We start from the raw sequence: 17,500 nt of genomic DNA on the forward strand, positions 1-17,500 counted from the left end.
AAGTCAGTAGACAATTCATCTTTAATTGCTACAATGGGGAACTTAACCCAACCTAACATAACATGTTTTCCGAACAATTTGGACAAAACCAAATTCCGGTGGTATCTTGTTCATTAACTCCGACGCAGTTAAAATGATACCATTTGTTGCACTTATCGCAACATACCATTGGAGATGATCCATCATTCTCAATGGAACAAGTTGGGCAGAAGAAGGGGCCTCCCTCCTCCACAAACTCTGACGAAGAGGATTCAGGATTATCCTTCATTTCCAAAGGGAACAAATGTTTTAGGGAGTGGATTTGTTCACACCCATCCCTTAATATGCGAGCAGAACGAGCCTTTCCATCGTTTCCGTAGATGAGGTTGAGCACCTTACCAAGACTCCAGAAAGGTCTAGGTTTGTTGGGTGTTTTAATCAAAACAACGTCACCGACTGAAATCCTTTCAGTAACTTGACTGATCATCTCTCTATCTCCCTCCCTTAAGGAGAGAAGATATTCGTTGTACCAAATTTTGCGGAATTTTTCAACAAATTCATCTCTCAGCTGCAGAGAGTTTAACAATTGCACCCTACTCGGGGTGTCAGGACAGAGATCATCGACCTCCATGTTTCCCAATATCAAGCGTGGGCTATAGCCCGTTTGCAGAAAATGATTAGGGGTCAAAGTTTCCAATCCCCTTTCCGCAGAGTCAACGTAGGTGAGGGGTCTGTCATTAATGGCCTTCTCTACGTCAGAAACAATAGTTAGGAAGTTGAAATATTCGATCTTCCTCCTACCAATTAATTTGTGGAAACACCGTTTCACGGTTTGTATCATCCGCTCCCATGTGCCTCCATGCCATGCGGAATAAAGAGGGATGGTAACATGTCTAATTGAAGTTGATCTGAATTGTTCCTTGAACTCATCAGAAATGAATACTTCTGACAACGAGATACCAGCAGCCAAGAAGGTTTTGGCATTATCAGAATAAACGTAGGAAGGGACACCAAATAGGTTAGTAAACCTGACAAATGCCAGTAGAAAAGAACGTGTGCTCATGTCAGGCAACAGTTCAAGATGTACAGCCCTGAGACTCATACAGGTAAACAACAAGAGATACATTTTGGTATCCTCATTGTTCCTCTTTATCCAAAAATGGCCAGAAAAGTCAACACCAACTTGGTTGAATGGGCGAACAAAATTTGTCCGGTGGGCTGGTAGTTGAGAACCCGAAGGGGTCTGACAAGGCAGAGAATTTATTTTTTTGCATGTCATGCAATGGCGGAGGACGCCCTTCACTGATTGTCTCCCTTGAGGGATCCAAAACCCCATTAGTCTTAACTTGGTTAGGGTTGAGCTAACTCCGAGATGACTGCAATTCCAGTGTGCCTCCTGAACCACTAGTCGAGTCAAATCATGATATTTACCTAAGATGATGGGGTGTTTGACTTGATATGGGTGAATATCAGAACTTTGTATACGACCTGTAGCGCGCAGCAATCCTTCATTATCCAAGAATAATCCAAGGGCACTTACTCTTGGCGGTATAGTTTTACCAGCAGGTTCCCTTAAGTAATTTAATTCGCAGGGGAATTCTTTCCTCTGCATACTAGAGAAAAGCAAAAACTTTGCCCTTTTAACAGTATCGGTTTGTCTATGTTTCAATTTATCGACAAACCGCAAAACCTTCTCCAGCACACCGATTGTCTTCGTCAAGGAAGAAAATTTTGAAATATTAAACGGAAGAATATTCTCTTCCGAAGTAGCCTCATTGGAAAGAAAGCAAGAGACAATCTTTTTATTAGTGTCATTCAGACACGGTAACGGAGTTATTGGCCAATCAACAGCACTTCGATTTGCCCAATCAGGGCCATGAACCCACAAATCGAAAAATTGCCGGAACTTAGCAGAGGAAAGACCCCTGGTTAACAAATCTGCCGGGTTTTCAGCAGAAGGGACATATTTAAATTGAGGTAAGATACCAAAATCATTTTGGATAGCTTCCAACATCCTCTTAATGTCCAAAATTCGGTTTTCCACAAAGAGATTTTTCTTTGTACCCCTACCGTTCAACACCCAAGACAATGCCACCTGGGCATCAGAGACTACAAACAAATTACGGACGTCGACAGGCTGCAAGGCCCTTAACACATTAGGGACGACCTTAAAAGCAAGATAAATTGCCATAAGTTCCAGAATGGGTAGGGTTTTTTTCTTAAGAGGAGCCACCTTTCCCTTTGCGAATACAAGGTGACACTGCGACCCCTGCTTGGCATACAGCGAAAATCCGTACGCAAGTTTGGAAGAATCGCAAAAGCATAAGAAATCAGTAGGAACGTCATTCACCAAGGCATTCCTTGGAAACTCAATCCCACTCAAATCGTTCAACTCACCAGCGAGATTCTGCCAAGCATCGGTGAAATTTTCTGGGATTTCTTGGTCCCAGGATAAATTGTTCCTCCACAATTGACTGATTAGGATCCTGCCCTGGACTGTGACAGGAAGGAACAACGATAATGGGTCAAAGATTCTGGAAGTCTGAGACAAGATTCCTCGCTTGGTGTTGACCTTAGAATCTATCGCTACGGGTGCCAAGCACACAGAATCTCTCTGTGGAGAATAATGGTACCCTAACACCTTTTCAATGGGGGGAGGAGGAGAAACCAGGGTCCCATCCTCGATCATTTTAATTTGTAAGTGATTGTGGTTGGAATTGCAAGACTGAAGTTCAAATCCAGCATCCATTAATCTTTCTCGTACTGTTTCGTAGGTTGAACAAAGAGAATTGAAATCACTATTGGTAGCGACCAGATTGTCGACATAAAAATTATTATGGAGCACAGAGGAGGGAACATCATCAGGGTATCTCTCGGTATGCAGCTTGATGATACAACTTAAAATGAATGGGCTTGCATTGAAGCCGAATATTACTGTATTGTATCTATAAGCACGCAAATTCTCATTCACCTTCAAGAAAAAACAAAATCTATTTTTATCCTTATTGGTCCTCAGACGGACCTGGAGGAAGGCTTTTTTCAGGTCCCCCAAAAGTACATAATTGTTCTTCCGGAAGACCAGCAAGAGGTCCAACAATTGGGCAGTTAGGTTGACACCAGCATAGGCCGCATCATTAAGGGAAACACCTCCTCGTCTCTTGAAGGAACAATTGAATACAGGTCGCATCTTGGTGGTGACCCCAGTTCCTTGTTTTATGACCGGACGATGGGGGATCCAACAGTAATTTTTATATTCTCCCGGAGGGACATAGATCTGTTCTATAACTCCAAGTTCCTCGTACTCATGGAAGACCTGAGTATACTTGTCATAAAGACCCCTTTTTTCCAAGGAGATGGCCACTCTTTGCATGATTTTCAAGGCTGGAATGTAGTTGGAATCGACCAGGGACAACTTCTCGTCATCCCACGGTAAATCAACGTAATATTTACCGTCTCTTAAAACTACGGTTTTCTTAAATTTAGTAATTTTATCTTCATCATACGAAGATAAATTTGATTTTTCATCTATCCCTATAGAATCTAGGGATAAGAATTTCTCCACTCCGCGCTCAACGGAGGAGTCTTCGAAAAATGGGCCCAGTGGGTCAGGGAATGAAGACACAGGGTTTAAGGCACCCTCAATTAAATAGTTTGAACACTTGGGCAACGAGCGGACAATATTTTCAAAGGGGGTTATGTCAAGTGGATTTTCCAAAGTATCGGCTTGACCTTTCGCAAAACAGCCCACATTCCCAAACGGGATAATTCCATTGGAGGTTTCCCAAGCAGAACCATTAAGACAACTTATGAGCTGGAATTTTTTCATACGTTGGATTATATCCAACCCAACAAGACCATGTAATAATGAGTCGTTCATACTCTCGTACCCATGACAGAGTCGAAATCCTGCCTCTTTCATATTGGTTGTCACTTCATTAAACTGTGACACGTTAAATTTTAAATTTAAACTATCCGTAAATAGTCCAGCATGGAAAAAGGGCTTTTGCGCCCCTATTTTCACTGACACCCCAAGTTCGTAGAGGTCTAGGGTTTTTGTACCAATAAAGGTATTAATGGGCATAACTACAGAATTAGGGGTTAGATTCTCCCGAGAGCATAATTTCCTCAAAATTGCATTAGAGAAAAAGGATTTTTGGCTGCCAGTATCGACGAGGCAGTTAAAAGACACAGGACGTTGTTCTCTCTTTAATGAGACCCTTATCACAGGAAATATGCAGCTGCCATGTTCTGCCAGAATCGTTTTCCCGACGAAAGGTTTGGGCGACTTTGGGCACATCGCTGAAAAATGGGACCTTAACCCACAGGAACCACATGCATAAGGAAAACCTTTTATGCCTGGACATTTAGCTTCCTTATGTGAGCCCAAACATTTGGTGCATAAATTTAATGCTCCCGCTCTCTCAAGTCTAACATCAAAGGTCTTATAAGTCGTACAGTCCCTAGCGCTATGGTCAGTTTTATCGCACAACTTGCACGACCTATAATAATTGTTGCTTGGGGGAGAGGGTTTTTCAGGTTTTAATTCCTTCCGAGATTGAAAGGAATTCTTTAAAGAATTTGCGTTTTCTCCCTGTCGCCTGTTGGACAAAATGGCGGACGGTTTTGGCGGGCCAATTTCGCGCCCTTTCCAGGCTGGCGTCGCCATGTCAATCTCCAGAATTTCGGGGATAACTTCCATTATTGTTTTAAGGGAAGGGTACCTTGTCCTGGCTCGGGACATTAATTGTTTACACATTCCGTTAGGAATTCGTTTTAGCACAATGTGAGCGACAAGCTCGCCTGAAACCGAGCCGTCTACAAAAAAATCTCCCTTGAAGGAGTTGTCCAGCTCGACCAGGTCGGCCTTGACTCTATCAATATAGTTCCTTAGAAGAGAAGGGTCCCCTATAGTATCTGTGGAAGAAAGCATTTCTTCAAAAATTTTATTTTTTATATCGGCAGGGTTGTAGAATTTTTCCCTTAAAATATTTATAGCTTTCAGATAGTTTTCCGGCTTGATATCAAGTTCGGACACCATCTCGAAAGCTTTTCCGCCTAGCTTCGTTTTTAACAACAGAAGCTTATCAGAATCATCGTCCAACGACGATGTATAAAATTCGAATCTCTTCAGAAAAGTTCTAAAAGAGAATTTATTCCCTGGAGGGTTATCCACGAATGTCGGACAATCTACCTCCAACTTAATTATAGGGGATTTCCCTTTCTTCCCATCTCCTTTCATTGTTGGTGCTTCGAATTCCAGAAGCGTTTCACGAACCGAGACAGTAAACGCGTGGTCTTCGTCACATATCTCAGCTCGTTCCTCAGCGAGACATTTAGGCATAATTTGGTCGACTAGACTTTCACAGTCTAGCAGCCATCTTTTTACGTCAGAAACACTACAGGCTATTAGTCTAGGAGAAGCGTCATGGGTAAGTCTCTCTACCGTAGTAGTTATCCTGACTCTCTTAGCCGCCAGGCTGGCCTCAAGCTCCTTGCGAGACGGAGACATTTTGGAAAGGGAGAATCCTTCTAGACCGAAACCAAAAAACAAAACTCCCTTTTTTTTACGGATAAATAATAATGTCAAATTTACGAACAAATAGTGGTAGAACACAATGTTTAAATTAGAAAAGGAGGAATCCTTCTAGACCGAAACCAAAAGTAAATTTTTTTTTACAACCACCGAAACTAAGAAATTTATCATAACATGGAAGAAACACATAAAAATAGAAGAAAATATCTTATCTTACTATTAATTTAATTTGTTTTGTTTTTTTTACTTATATATATATATACTTCGAATTAATGATTCCTCTTTGTTTTAAAAATGTTAGTTAAACCAAGAAGCAGCCTATTAATTAAACAAAGGCAACAAACGAATTATCGTACTCAGCTAATAATATTTTTTTTGTTATTGAATTAGAAGGTACTATTTTTTTGTTATTGAATTAGAAGGTACTAGGAATCATTAAAACAACTAATTTTGCAAAATGCTATGTGAGAAAACTCTCTCATAGCCTGAAAATAGGCCCAGTGTCAGACGTAACAAAATGAAACAGAACTTACCGTGGTCTTGAAGAAAAAGTTGACTGCCATAGGTAGGTCTGTTGCAAAATTAGTTGGTCTTATTTTGCTGGCATGGGCCGAGTAGTTCATAATCCCTTGATGAGATTAATGTACAGTCGTTGCATTTAGGCTCTGGGAGACTTGGAGTGGTTTTAGTCAATCCTGTCGAAGAATACGACTACCAGGCCATTTTCTGCTGTCTTTTTTCACGACTGTCTTCAGCTAGGAATTTTTTTGAAGCCAGGGAAATTCAGATTTCCCGCTGAAAGAAAAAAAGGGTTTGGTCGGGGAGGCCCTTTAGCGGCCAATCCCCGATCTTGTCTCATTAGCGACAAGACCAATCAGTGGTCCCGTAACATCGTGTTATTCCTGACAGAAGCTTGTGATGGGTCATGGGAGGAAAAACTGTTCGATAAGAGCATGGCGATTATTGTTCTCATCTTGCGCTTCTTGTCCACATAAAATAAATAACCAAATAGCGATACCATGCCGCATAATGTTGTTGTGATGGTCATGGTCGTTGTGGGCTCGCCTGATGATATGTGCGATATTTATCTCCCTCACACGTAAGGATGATGTAACACTAGAATCGGAAAGTGGGGAGAATAGCGGCCCAGAAAGGACGCACAGCCTGACTCTACTAAAGATGCGTGGACACTCCCTGTCGGCATTTTCCGGTAGGGACGCTTTAGGCGATTAGCAATAAACTAACCCCACTTCTCAAAGAGAGAAGACAACACTAGAACTGCACAAGACCAACAACATACCGCAGGTAAAAGGCCATTTTAGAAATGGCATAGATCCTGTTGAGTTTGGTACCGAGGGAAAAAAATGTCACGCTGTTCGAGTCTTACCTACATATTGCCTTACCGGCACTTGTGCACAAGTGCGAAGGTATAGCATTTTTTATTTTCAGTTGGAGCATTTGGAGAGCGCATAGCAAGAGCAGAAAAATGCAATTTCAGGACCGAATCGAAAATCTTACAACAATACGTGTTTTTCTGTTTTTTGTTTTAAATAGATTTAATATTATAATAACATAAAATACAGTTTTTTTAGAACAAAAATTAGAGATTAAAACAAAAAATGTAACAAAGCAAAAGTTCTTAAATTTTCGAAAGCGTGTTTTTTATGAGAAAGTTTTTGTTATACATTTATTGAAAAAATAAATATAAGAAACTTATAACAATATGGACCACCAAACGAATGTGAAGAATTGTGAAAAAAAATGAAAGCATGATTCCCTGATGTCAGACTTGTGTTATCTGTAAGAACTATGGAAAAGCAGAAGCGACTGAATGATTTTTTAAAAACCTTTATCCTCTTTAAACTGCAATTAATAATTAATCTTTGTTATAATTTTGTTAGGTTTAAAGATTTACACAGGTTAATGATTAATGATATTTTAAACATTTGTATATTAAATATGAAATATGGTTTCACGAGTGTTCATTTGGTTACTTACTAGCTTCCATACTTTTGTTTGCCAACAAAAGCCAAGTTAGATTTTTTTTTTTTTTAATTCAATTTTCACCCCAAACAAGGAACAGTGCCACTTTGAAGCAGGGGGCTACTATTAGGGACTTAATTAGCAGGACCATTATGAAGGGAGATGAGTAGAAAGATGTTTGTTAACATTACACTTGAACTTCTGCATATCATTGCAGTTGGGAAAGCAGAATCCCGGAAGGGAGTTCCAAAGACCCGCAGTTCTGGGGAAGAAACTATTGGAGTAAAAGGCTTTCTTGCACCTAGGGATCTCTACTGTAAAGGGATGAAACTTAGTAGCTTGTCGGGTTTGTCGGGGGTAGTTACATCGGGGAGGTACAAGTGTTTGCAGTTCGTCAGAGCATTCACCATTAAAGTATTTGTAGAACAGGCAGAGGGATGCAACATCTCGTCGATGGGACAGAGGCTGAAGCCTAGATGACAGTTCAGGACCTATCAGGTTGGCGACTCTCTTTTGAACCCTGTCCAGGAGAGAGAGACAATCAGCAGATGCACCAGCCCAGATGTGACAACAGTACTCCATACATGGGCGAATGGTTGCCTTATAGAGGTATAGGATACTGTCAGGCGTAAGTAGTTTTCTAGCACGGTAGAGGGAGCTAAACTTCCTTGCAGCAGCCTTGGCAATGCTCTCAATGTATCTATTCCAGTTCATATTCTCTGTAAACGCTAGGCCGAGGAGTTTAAAAAAAGTACTTTCAGGCAATGTGTTCTTGGCCATTGCTATTGGTGGTAGAGAAGGTTTCTTGTAGTTATTGAAGGAAACAAGCTTAGTCTTAGCAGCATTGAATGTGACCAACCATTTTTGTCCCCATTCCACTACGGATTGGAGGTCATCCTCTAGTGTTTCTGCCATTTCCTTGGATATGTGTTCATTTGTTTTCCTCTCATATCTGTTATAGAGAGTGATGTCATCGGCAAATATACCCATCTCGTGGGGGAGGGTGTCAGAAAATGTTCAATTTTTGTGCAATAATATTTTTAAGCGGTTTTAATCTGGCGATAAAATAGCTGGCAAGAGCCATGTTTATATTAAAATGTAATATTTTAAAAAATATATATAAACACAATTAATTAAAAATCTATGTTGTAAGGGAATACTCTGAAATAATGGAATTTGGATCGTTTTAATCTTTTAAAAATTAATTAACTTTTACGAAGTTTCTTTTTCTTGCCAATTCAGCTGATAACAGTATGTATTAATTAGGGGGAAAAAACGTTATTTTAAAAAACATAATAATATAAATTTTATGTCAATTTTTAAATTGCAATTTCAAGACAAGTTTTTGTTCAATACGTGTATTTAAATTTTTAAAAACTAAATATTTTTTACTTATTTGAACTCTTATATTTCATAATAAATAGAATTTTCGATAGATTTAAATATATTTTGTTCAAATTTCGGAAAAATAAATAGGGGGGCACTCACTAAAAAGAAAAATCCCTCGGAAACTGCATTTTATATGTAATTTCATTCTAAATTGGATAAGTATCGAAAATTTCACGAAAATCTGACCATTGGTTGATTTTTGCTAGATTTATTAAACACGGGTATGTTTTTATGTTCGGAAATCTTACTACATGGGAACGTTATTTCAAAGCGTCAATTATGTAAGCAAGATTTTCGTCTCGAAATTTCATTATTTTCGTACGATGAAAAAAAATTGCAAAAATGATTACTAGTTTATTTTGCCCTTCTTTTATATGGTACAAAATTTATATTGATAATATTAACTCATAATAACGTTACATTGTGTTACATATAGGGAGGGATAATTCTGTGGTGAATTTTGGAGGTGCCTAATAAACACAAATTAGAGTTTTCTGCCGCTGATGTACATGTAAGACTATGTGAAGTAGTCACTAACTTGCAAGAGTGTAAGTCGGTGTTCACCAATTCATAATCGGAATCTATCAATTTTTAAGATCGAGGTTGCAGGTATTTCCAGGAGTCGAAAGTAGTAGAGTATCCACGGGACCGTTAAACGTAAATTTAACGAGATCTCGGATCAACAGAAGGCTTTCACCAAATCACATCCTCACATATTTAAAATTTAAAAAAAAAAATGTAAAAAGCTTCGGAAAAAAACAACGACATTTGACAAAGAACTAGAGATCAGTGTATTGAAATGATATAAGAAAATTTATTTGTGTGTTAAAGAAACATTAATTCAAATCGTTTCAACGTTTTTTTTTTTTTTTTTTTTTTTTATTTGTCACGAGGGTTCACTCGGCAGGCTTAACTAAATGAGGGTCTCGGGGAAAGGGTATGAAGTACCGGTAAAATCCCTTCAAAGCGTATTGAGGTTATGAGAAAATAAAGCTGTGTACGCATTACAAATGTTTCTTTTCTGTTTCTTATGTTTTATATATTAGTACATTGGGGGTCATTCCGAGTTAAAAGTTTATTTATTGCACCTATCTGAACTAGAGAAAATTATGATTAAAATGTGTATGTCTCATGTAAATTAACGATGAATATGGAATATGGTCGACGTTCAGGTGATCAAAAAGTTAGATCAAGCATATCGGAAAACGAAATTAGACCAAATTGACAACTCGGAAATTTAAAATGAAAATTTATGAACAGAGGGACACCCGTGTTTTTTTTTTTTTTTTTTTTTTCTGAGGGGAAAAGAAAATACGCTCGTGTGTGTGTTCATCACATAAGAAAACAGTAGTTCGAAATAAAATTTGTTGAAAATTAGATTTAATTTCTCGTTCGCTGTGGTAATGTTCCGCGATGGGTGTTGAAGAGAAAAACTGGTTTAATTTTGTCTGTAGCGCACGTAAAGTCCAGACGAGGGATTTTAACGTCTTTCTTTTGACGGAGTTTCTTAGACACGTCTCGGGCTGGAGAAATCTGAAGAAAGCTGATTTGAATTCCGCGGGTGAATCCTTATATACAGGTGTTCTGGAATATTTTAGTCTGTTTGTTGTATCATTGCGCGTCGAGGGTAACATAGTTCCTTTTATCGCATGTGTGCGGATGGAAAAATTACAACGTTGTAATCCTGCGCGTTCTGATTTACGTGGGCGTTGAAACGGTGACTGCTCTGGAAATGTCTCTGCCGAAGATTTGATCCGACCGTATGTAGTGGTCGCTACATATGCTTGTCTGCTCTTGCTATGCATTCTACAAATGTCCCAAGTGAAAACCAAAAAATTGTACTTTCGCACTCGTGCACAAGTGCCGATTTACCTTACCATATAAGTAAATCGTTAAAATACCCCAGCTGAGTATTTCTTTACGACGAATTAACATTTTGGTGATCACGAAATAAAGTTAAAGTATTGTAACAATTTTTATTTTTACAAAGTAATCAAATTATCTAAATAATAATAATAATAATAATAATAATAATAATAATAATAATAATACCTATAAGCTCTCTAACCCCATACCATCCCCATTATCACATCACTGCCCCCCTCCCCCCCTCAAAAAAGAGTGAGACCGAATAACCAAGTAGTCAAGGAGGAAGGAAAGACCAAGGAGTGAGCACTGACCAGACCTTCACTGTATAAGTGTAAAGAGACAGAGATGACCAGCGAGTGGCGTATCCTGAAGTTGACTTCTACTGGATTCTCATTAGAGCCCTATTAAAAACTGTAAAAACAAAAAAACCTATAGTATCACGTTGATCTACACAAACATTATATATATATATATATATATATATATATATATATATATATATATATATATATATATATATATATATATATATATATATATATATATTTCGAAGGTAATTCTTGGCCTGAAGACGTAATCCCCCAACGTGGGTGATTACAGAAACATGTATGCACATATGTAGCCATTAATGTTTGTATAAATAAAATTAATATACCTGCTCTGTTCACTCATTGAGCACTATTTTGGTAGACACATGTTGTTTCATTGGATGTACTTCTAGGAAACTAAACTCTACTGGCTATATATATATATATATATATATATATATATATATATATATATATATATATATATATTATCAAATCACGTTTGATTAATTACGACAGAATTTTCTTTCTTCTTGATTTTTCTGTTGATTTTCTCGATCTGCCGAACATTTTTTTCTCGTCTCAGTTGGTAACTTGTGTATTAGGTTGCCGAGTTATTTTTTGTCAGTCATTTTCCTCTAGCGCTTTCGATCAATATTGTCGTCTGTAGAAATTTTGTTGTTGTTAAAAGAGCCTTTTTTTTCTGTTGCCTTTTTATATGTAACTGGCCTGGGTGCCCGGCCTTGTCCAGGTGTTTGGGTGTGTGTTGATCAAAAAATAAAAAATGTGGTAATAGGCAGGCAGGTTCGAACCCGTACCGCGAAGGAGGAAAAGAACGTGGAAAAAAGTGACGTCTTTGCCGTGGCATCCATCGCCAAAGGTTTAAATTAAGGCTAGTCAATCGAAAAGAGATGATAACTTTCAAAAATATCGGCGAAAAAAACGACTCCTCCCTGTAGAAAAGTGCCCAGTTAAGGATGAAGGAATTAATGTTTTTAACCAATTTTTCGATATTTGTCGTCCGAAGGATCGAGCTTCAAAACGATACTGATCTCATGAAAATCTGTCGCCTCTGTCGAAAGTTTTAGTCAGATCTACAAACATACATACATACATAGATTCAAACAGACAGTTGAGCTTCATATTATAGACTAATTTCATTTTGTTTTTTATTTGTTGATTTAATTTTATTTAGTTATTTTGATTTAAGTCGTCTGCTATGGAGGAAAGGATAAAGAAATATGTTATCGAGAAAATCAACAGAAAAATAAAAAAGGAAGAAAATTTTTGTATTTAATCAAACGTGCTTTGATAATGACTTGTTGTCAATATATATATATATATATATATATATATATATATATATATATACACGCTTAAAATACGCTTAAATATGATATTTTGATTAATGTAGATTTCGTATTTATTATTACATTATATTGAACCAATATATAGCAATGATTTAAAAAGTTTTTTAAAAAAATGACTCATGCGCCACCACCTAGAATCGAAACCCGTACGTTTAGCTTACGATTTACTTTTTCCTTTGACATTATACCTGAGCTATGAAGATATGTCTGCTACAAGGCTAAAAATTAAAATATAAATCAATAGCTATTACGTTACCCAAGCTTATTCATAATTCTGTCGTTTGACCTTCACCAGACAAATTCCATTTTTTTTATTTTCACACTTTTGCATCAATTTTCCCCGGCTAAAAATCCAAATATAAAGTTTTGCATGGGTTCGAATACCGTGTATATTAAGTTTCATGTCTGTACACCAAAAACCTTTTTAAACCAATATATATATATATATGCATACATAAATATATATAGAATGAGGTTTGTGTTTACTATAACCTTTGTACGCAAATATTACGCAAGTATAAATCATGTAGAATATATGCATAAATGTAATTACACATAATAGTTAACAAAGGATGATCATCCCATAAGAAAACCGAAAAAAACTAATAGGGAATAAATTAAAATGAATGTTTAAAAGATTATGCAAATAAGCTAGATCTTTTGCTAGTGAATGCAATTCCCCAACCCATGTATAAGAAAATTGTATTTTCTTTTAAAATAAATAGAAAAAAATGTTTTTTATGTGAATATCAATTCACAAAACAACCAAATTTATAGGAATATATATATACTAGCAGTTCCGCCCGGCTCTGCTCGGGCCCTATGTACTGTCCATAAGGTTATGTGCATATGTATATATTAAAAAGTGTGAATATGTAAAGTAATGCCTTTCTGTATAATAGTCTTCCTTAACTACCATACATAAAAGACACACAGACATTTTAACTTTTTTTTTTTAATTTTCAAACTTTTGCATCGATTTTTCCGGGCTAAAACCCAAATATAAAGTTTTGCATGGATTCAAATACCTTATATATGAAGTTTCATGTCTGTAGACCAAAAGCTTTAGCAGGAGTTTGGTAGGCAAAATTTGCTAAACAAAAATATATACGTATACATAAATATATATGGAAACAATTTTGTGTTTACTATAAACTTTTTACACGAATATTATTCAAATATAAATCATGTAGAATATCTGCATGAATATAATTACACGTAATAGTTAACTAAAGATGATTATCCCATAAGAAAACCGAAAAAAACTAATAGGGAATTAATTAAAATGAATGTTTAAAAGAATATGCAAATTAACTAGATCTTTTACTAGTGAATGCAATTCCACAAAATTGTATTTTCTTTTTAAAGAGGCTTGCATTGTAGTATCTTTTCTGCAGATGCTGCACTTAAGATAATTTGTATCAGTCAATGGAGGGGAAACCCTCTATACTGGGACAATTATTATTTTTGGTAACCAGAGTGCCCCTTTTTGCCTACTTTTAGAGAAGCTGGTTTTTACCCACCATTAAAAACGGCCTTGTGCCTAATTTGCTTTGGTGAGGAATCAAATAAATACATTAAATAAATAGAAAAGAGTGTTTTTAATATGAATATCAATACACAGAAAAGAAAAACGAATTTATGGGAGTATATATATATATATATATATATATATATATATATATATATATATATATATATATATATATACTATATTAACAAAACCAAGAATTCAAAAAATGAATTTGATAACAACAGAAAGTGTATTTCATTCTAAGTTACAATTGTTTCGATACCAGTTGGACAATTGCAAGCATTATGGCGTTTGAAAATTTTCACAACCAGCATTTCTTCAGACTTCTTGGGTGAAAAACACTCTTGACAATAGAACATTGTTTAAAGAAAATTCCCTTAACGGAAATAAGCATGCGAAAACATTTACCCTGAAGGCATCCTCCGTCAATATATATATCCCCAAAACCTCTGACTTTAGTGTAGGGAAGATTAAATTTGCTGCTATGGTTTCAAATTATCTGAAATAACAGCAATCGGAGACTTGATTCCAAATATTTCTCATGTGTTATATCTCCCCTCTTTTGGAAATAGAGTACGATTATACATACCTCCAAGATCAAATAATCCCTATATACTGTAGAATTTTCTGTATGTATGAAAATCAATAGTCGCTTAGATTTGGAACTTATAAAATTGTCAAAAAAGGTGGTATATCTATCTATCTATTTATATATTAGTGGTTTGGCAAGGCTACAGGGAAGAGAACCAAACAAAAAAAAAATCAGCATAATTCATCCCAATGCAGTAAAACAAGCCAGCTTGCCAGGACATTATATATATACAAATGTAGGCAAATTTGGCCATATTTTATTGGTTTGAAAATGTAGGGTTTTTTTACCAATTGTAATACAATTGTAATGATAGAATAGTATTATAATCTTCAAAAAACCCGAAAATTTTCATGTAGTTTCGTCCAATAGAACCAAAGATATGAGTATTTCAATATTCAATTTGGCTACGAGTATAAATATATCCATATACATATATATATACATAGATATACGACCTTTTACGGTAATTTTATCAGTTCCAAATCTCAGCGACTATTGATCAGAATTTAACAGATGAGGGCTCGTTGGAAAGATGATATATGAGATATTTGCCCTTATGGTCGTATATTAAGGGGATCATCCATCATCCAGAAACTATTTTTTGCACTTTTTTACAGCCATAAAATGTTTCAATCATAGTTATTATTTCCTAGTTCTGCATATAAATTTAAAAATATTTGATGTTTCCCTAAAACCTCTGGCCTTGATGGAGGGAAAACTAAAACTTGCTGCTATGGATTCAAATGATGTTAAAGAGGAAACTTGATTCCAAATATTTCTCATATGTTATATCTCCTCTTTTTGGTTTTCATACATATAGTACATTTTACAGTGTATAAGGCTTATTTGGTACTGGAGATATTCATAATCGTATTCTATTTCCAAAAGAGGGAAGATAGACTATATGAGAAATATTTGGAATCAAGTCTCCCCTTGCTGTTATTTCAAATCATTTGAAACTATAGCAGCAAGTTTTAATCTCCCGTCCATTAAAACCAAAGGTTATGGGGATATATATATATATATATATATATATATATATATATATATATATATATATATATATATATATATATATATATATAACACGGAAATTACATAATTGTCGATGCAATAATTTATTTCAACCTTATGGTATTTTCAAGCATCTAAACTAGACAATTACATTTTTGATACTGAAATAAAGAAAGAAAAAAAAAAAAAAGAAAAAAGAATCGGGGCCCGACCGTCGGGGCCCGATTCTTTTTTCTTTTTTTTTCTTTCTTTATTTCAGTATCAAAAATGTAATTGTCTAGTTTAGATGCTTGAAAATACCATAAGGTTGAAATAAATTATTGCATCGACAATTATGTAATTTCCGTGTTATATTTTTGTTATTGCTCTGTTTACCACATTGAGCTCTCATACCCGGATTTCCTCCTGGAATTATTCCATTATAACACTATATATATATATATATATATATATATATATATATATATATATATATATATATATATATATATATATATATATATCAAATTGTGATTTAATGAATTTCAAAAAACCCTTATTGAAATGAAGTGGTTGAGTTTCATATCAAAGATTTTTAGTATTCTTTGTTTTAAAGAATTCTTTAGCTCCAGTTAAACTTTGTGGGCATTTTAATAGTGAAAAGGTGAAGACATATAGTCTATACTTCAAATGTTTACAATTGCTGAAAGTTAAATGATACCAGCATTATGTTATCACGTGATTTGCCATATTGAACTTCATGATAAAGCTCATTCAATTGGTGGAGCCACTTGTTGAGTCATGTACTTAAGACATAATGCCATATATAATTAACAAACAGGCCATCAAAAAATAAATAAATGAAGCGCCTTTATTGGATGATATATTCACAGGTAACATGAATTGGTACAAATATATTGAGAACATTGCCAAGGCTGCTGCAAAGAAGGTGGGCTCCCTCTATTGTGCTAGAAAATACCATATATCTTTACAAAGCCACATTTCCACCATACGTGGAGTATTGTTGTCATATCTAAGCTGGCGAATCTACCACTAGTCTCTCACACTTAGTCAGGATTCAAAAAAAGAGTTTCAAATCCAATAGCTCCCAGACTATCAGCAAAGCTCCAACCTCGGTTCCATCGCCACAATTTTCATCCCTGTGCCCGTTTTACAAGTACTTGACTGGAATATGCTTTGATAAATTCAATACACCTCTAAATGTATAACTCGACAAGCAGCAAAATCCCACCCTTTTCATTGTTGAGGTCGCTAGATGTCAGAAATCTTTCTATTTTAATAGTTTATTCCCTCATTCTGCTTGACTTTTGAATTCCCTCCCTGTTTTCTGCTTTTCTGACTGTACTAACATGCAAAAATTAAAATTTAATGTAAACATATATTTTACTGCTCAACTCCCTCTCAGTTCCCTGTTAGACACGATCCCAAATAGTAGCTCTTTACATTTTAACTGGCAATATGCCATTATAGCAAAGGCAGAGGAAGTACAGCCACTTGATAAAGGCTAAGAAGAAAGATGTACAACTACAGATGGGCCAGTACATGATTAATTATGGCAAATGTCCTTGTTAAAAATATATTTACTAATCCAAATTATATACTAAACAATGTACGTTGTGTATGTGCTCATCTGTCCAGTAGGTTAAATTGCCTAAATAGTTTAACTAGTCTTATTCCATGCATACTTACGAGTCAGGCATAAAATGGAAAAGTTCATATCTAAATTGATGCAAACAATTTTGCAAGATTTCTTGTTTCTTATTAATAAAATTATGTTTGGATGTTGTTATATGACTAGCAGGACCCGCGGAAATTCCAGAAAATGAGAAATATATGTAATCAACAAATATGTCTTGATAAAGCTGATATTTTTTTGGATAGCACAAAAAGTTATTTTTTTGGACAGAAAAACAAATAAGATGTGGCAAA

General features: G+C 35.6%; 1 protein-coding gene across 1 annotated transcript; it reads right to left on the reverse strand.

Annotated features, from left to right (window-relative positions):
• Positions 1-52: 52 nt before the first annotated feature.
• LOC145254515 (uncharacterized) lies at positions 53-5,488 on the reverse strand. Its single transcript, XM_080113040.1, has one exon. The coding sequence runs from the start codon at positions 5,486-5,488 to the stop codon at positions 53-55; it is 5,436 nt and encodes a 1,811-aa protein (XP_079969166.1).
• Positions 5,489-17,500: the final 12,012 nt, after the last annotated feature.

Source organism: Euprymna scolopes, chromosome 30 (genome assembly GCF_053919585.1).
Source record: "Euprymna scolopes isolate OS-2025 chromosome 30, ASM5391958v1, whole genome shotgun sequence".
Classification (NCBI taxonomy): domain Eukaryota; kingdom Metazoa; phylum Mollusca; class Cephalopoda; order Sepiida; family Sepiolidae; genus Euprymna; species Euprymna scolopes.

Bases quoted from the DNA above. Each gene is read 5' to 3' on its own strand.
- LOC145254515 (XM_080113040.1), bottom strand. From the start codon at position 5,488: ATGTCTCCGTCTCGCAAGGAGCTTGAGGCCAGCCTGGCGGCTAAGAGA.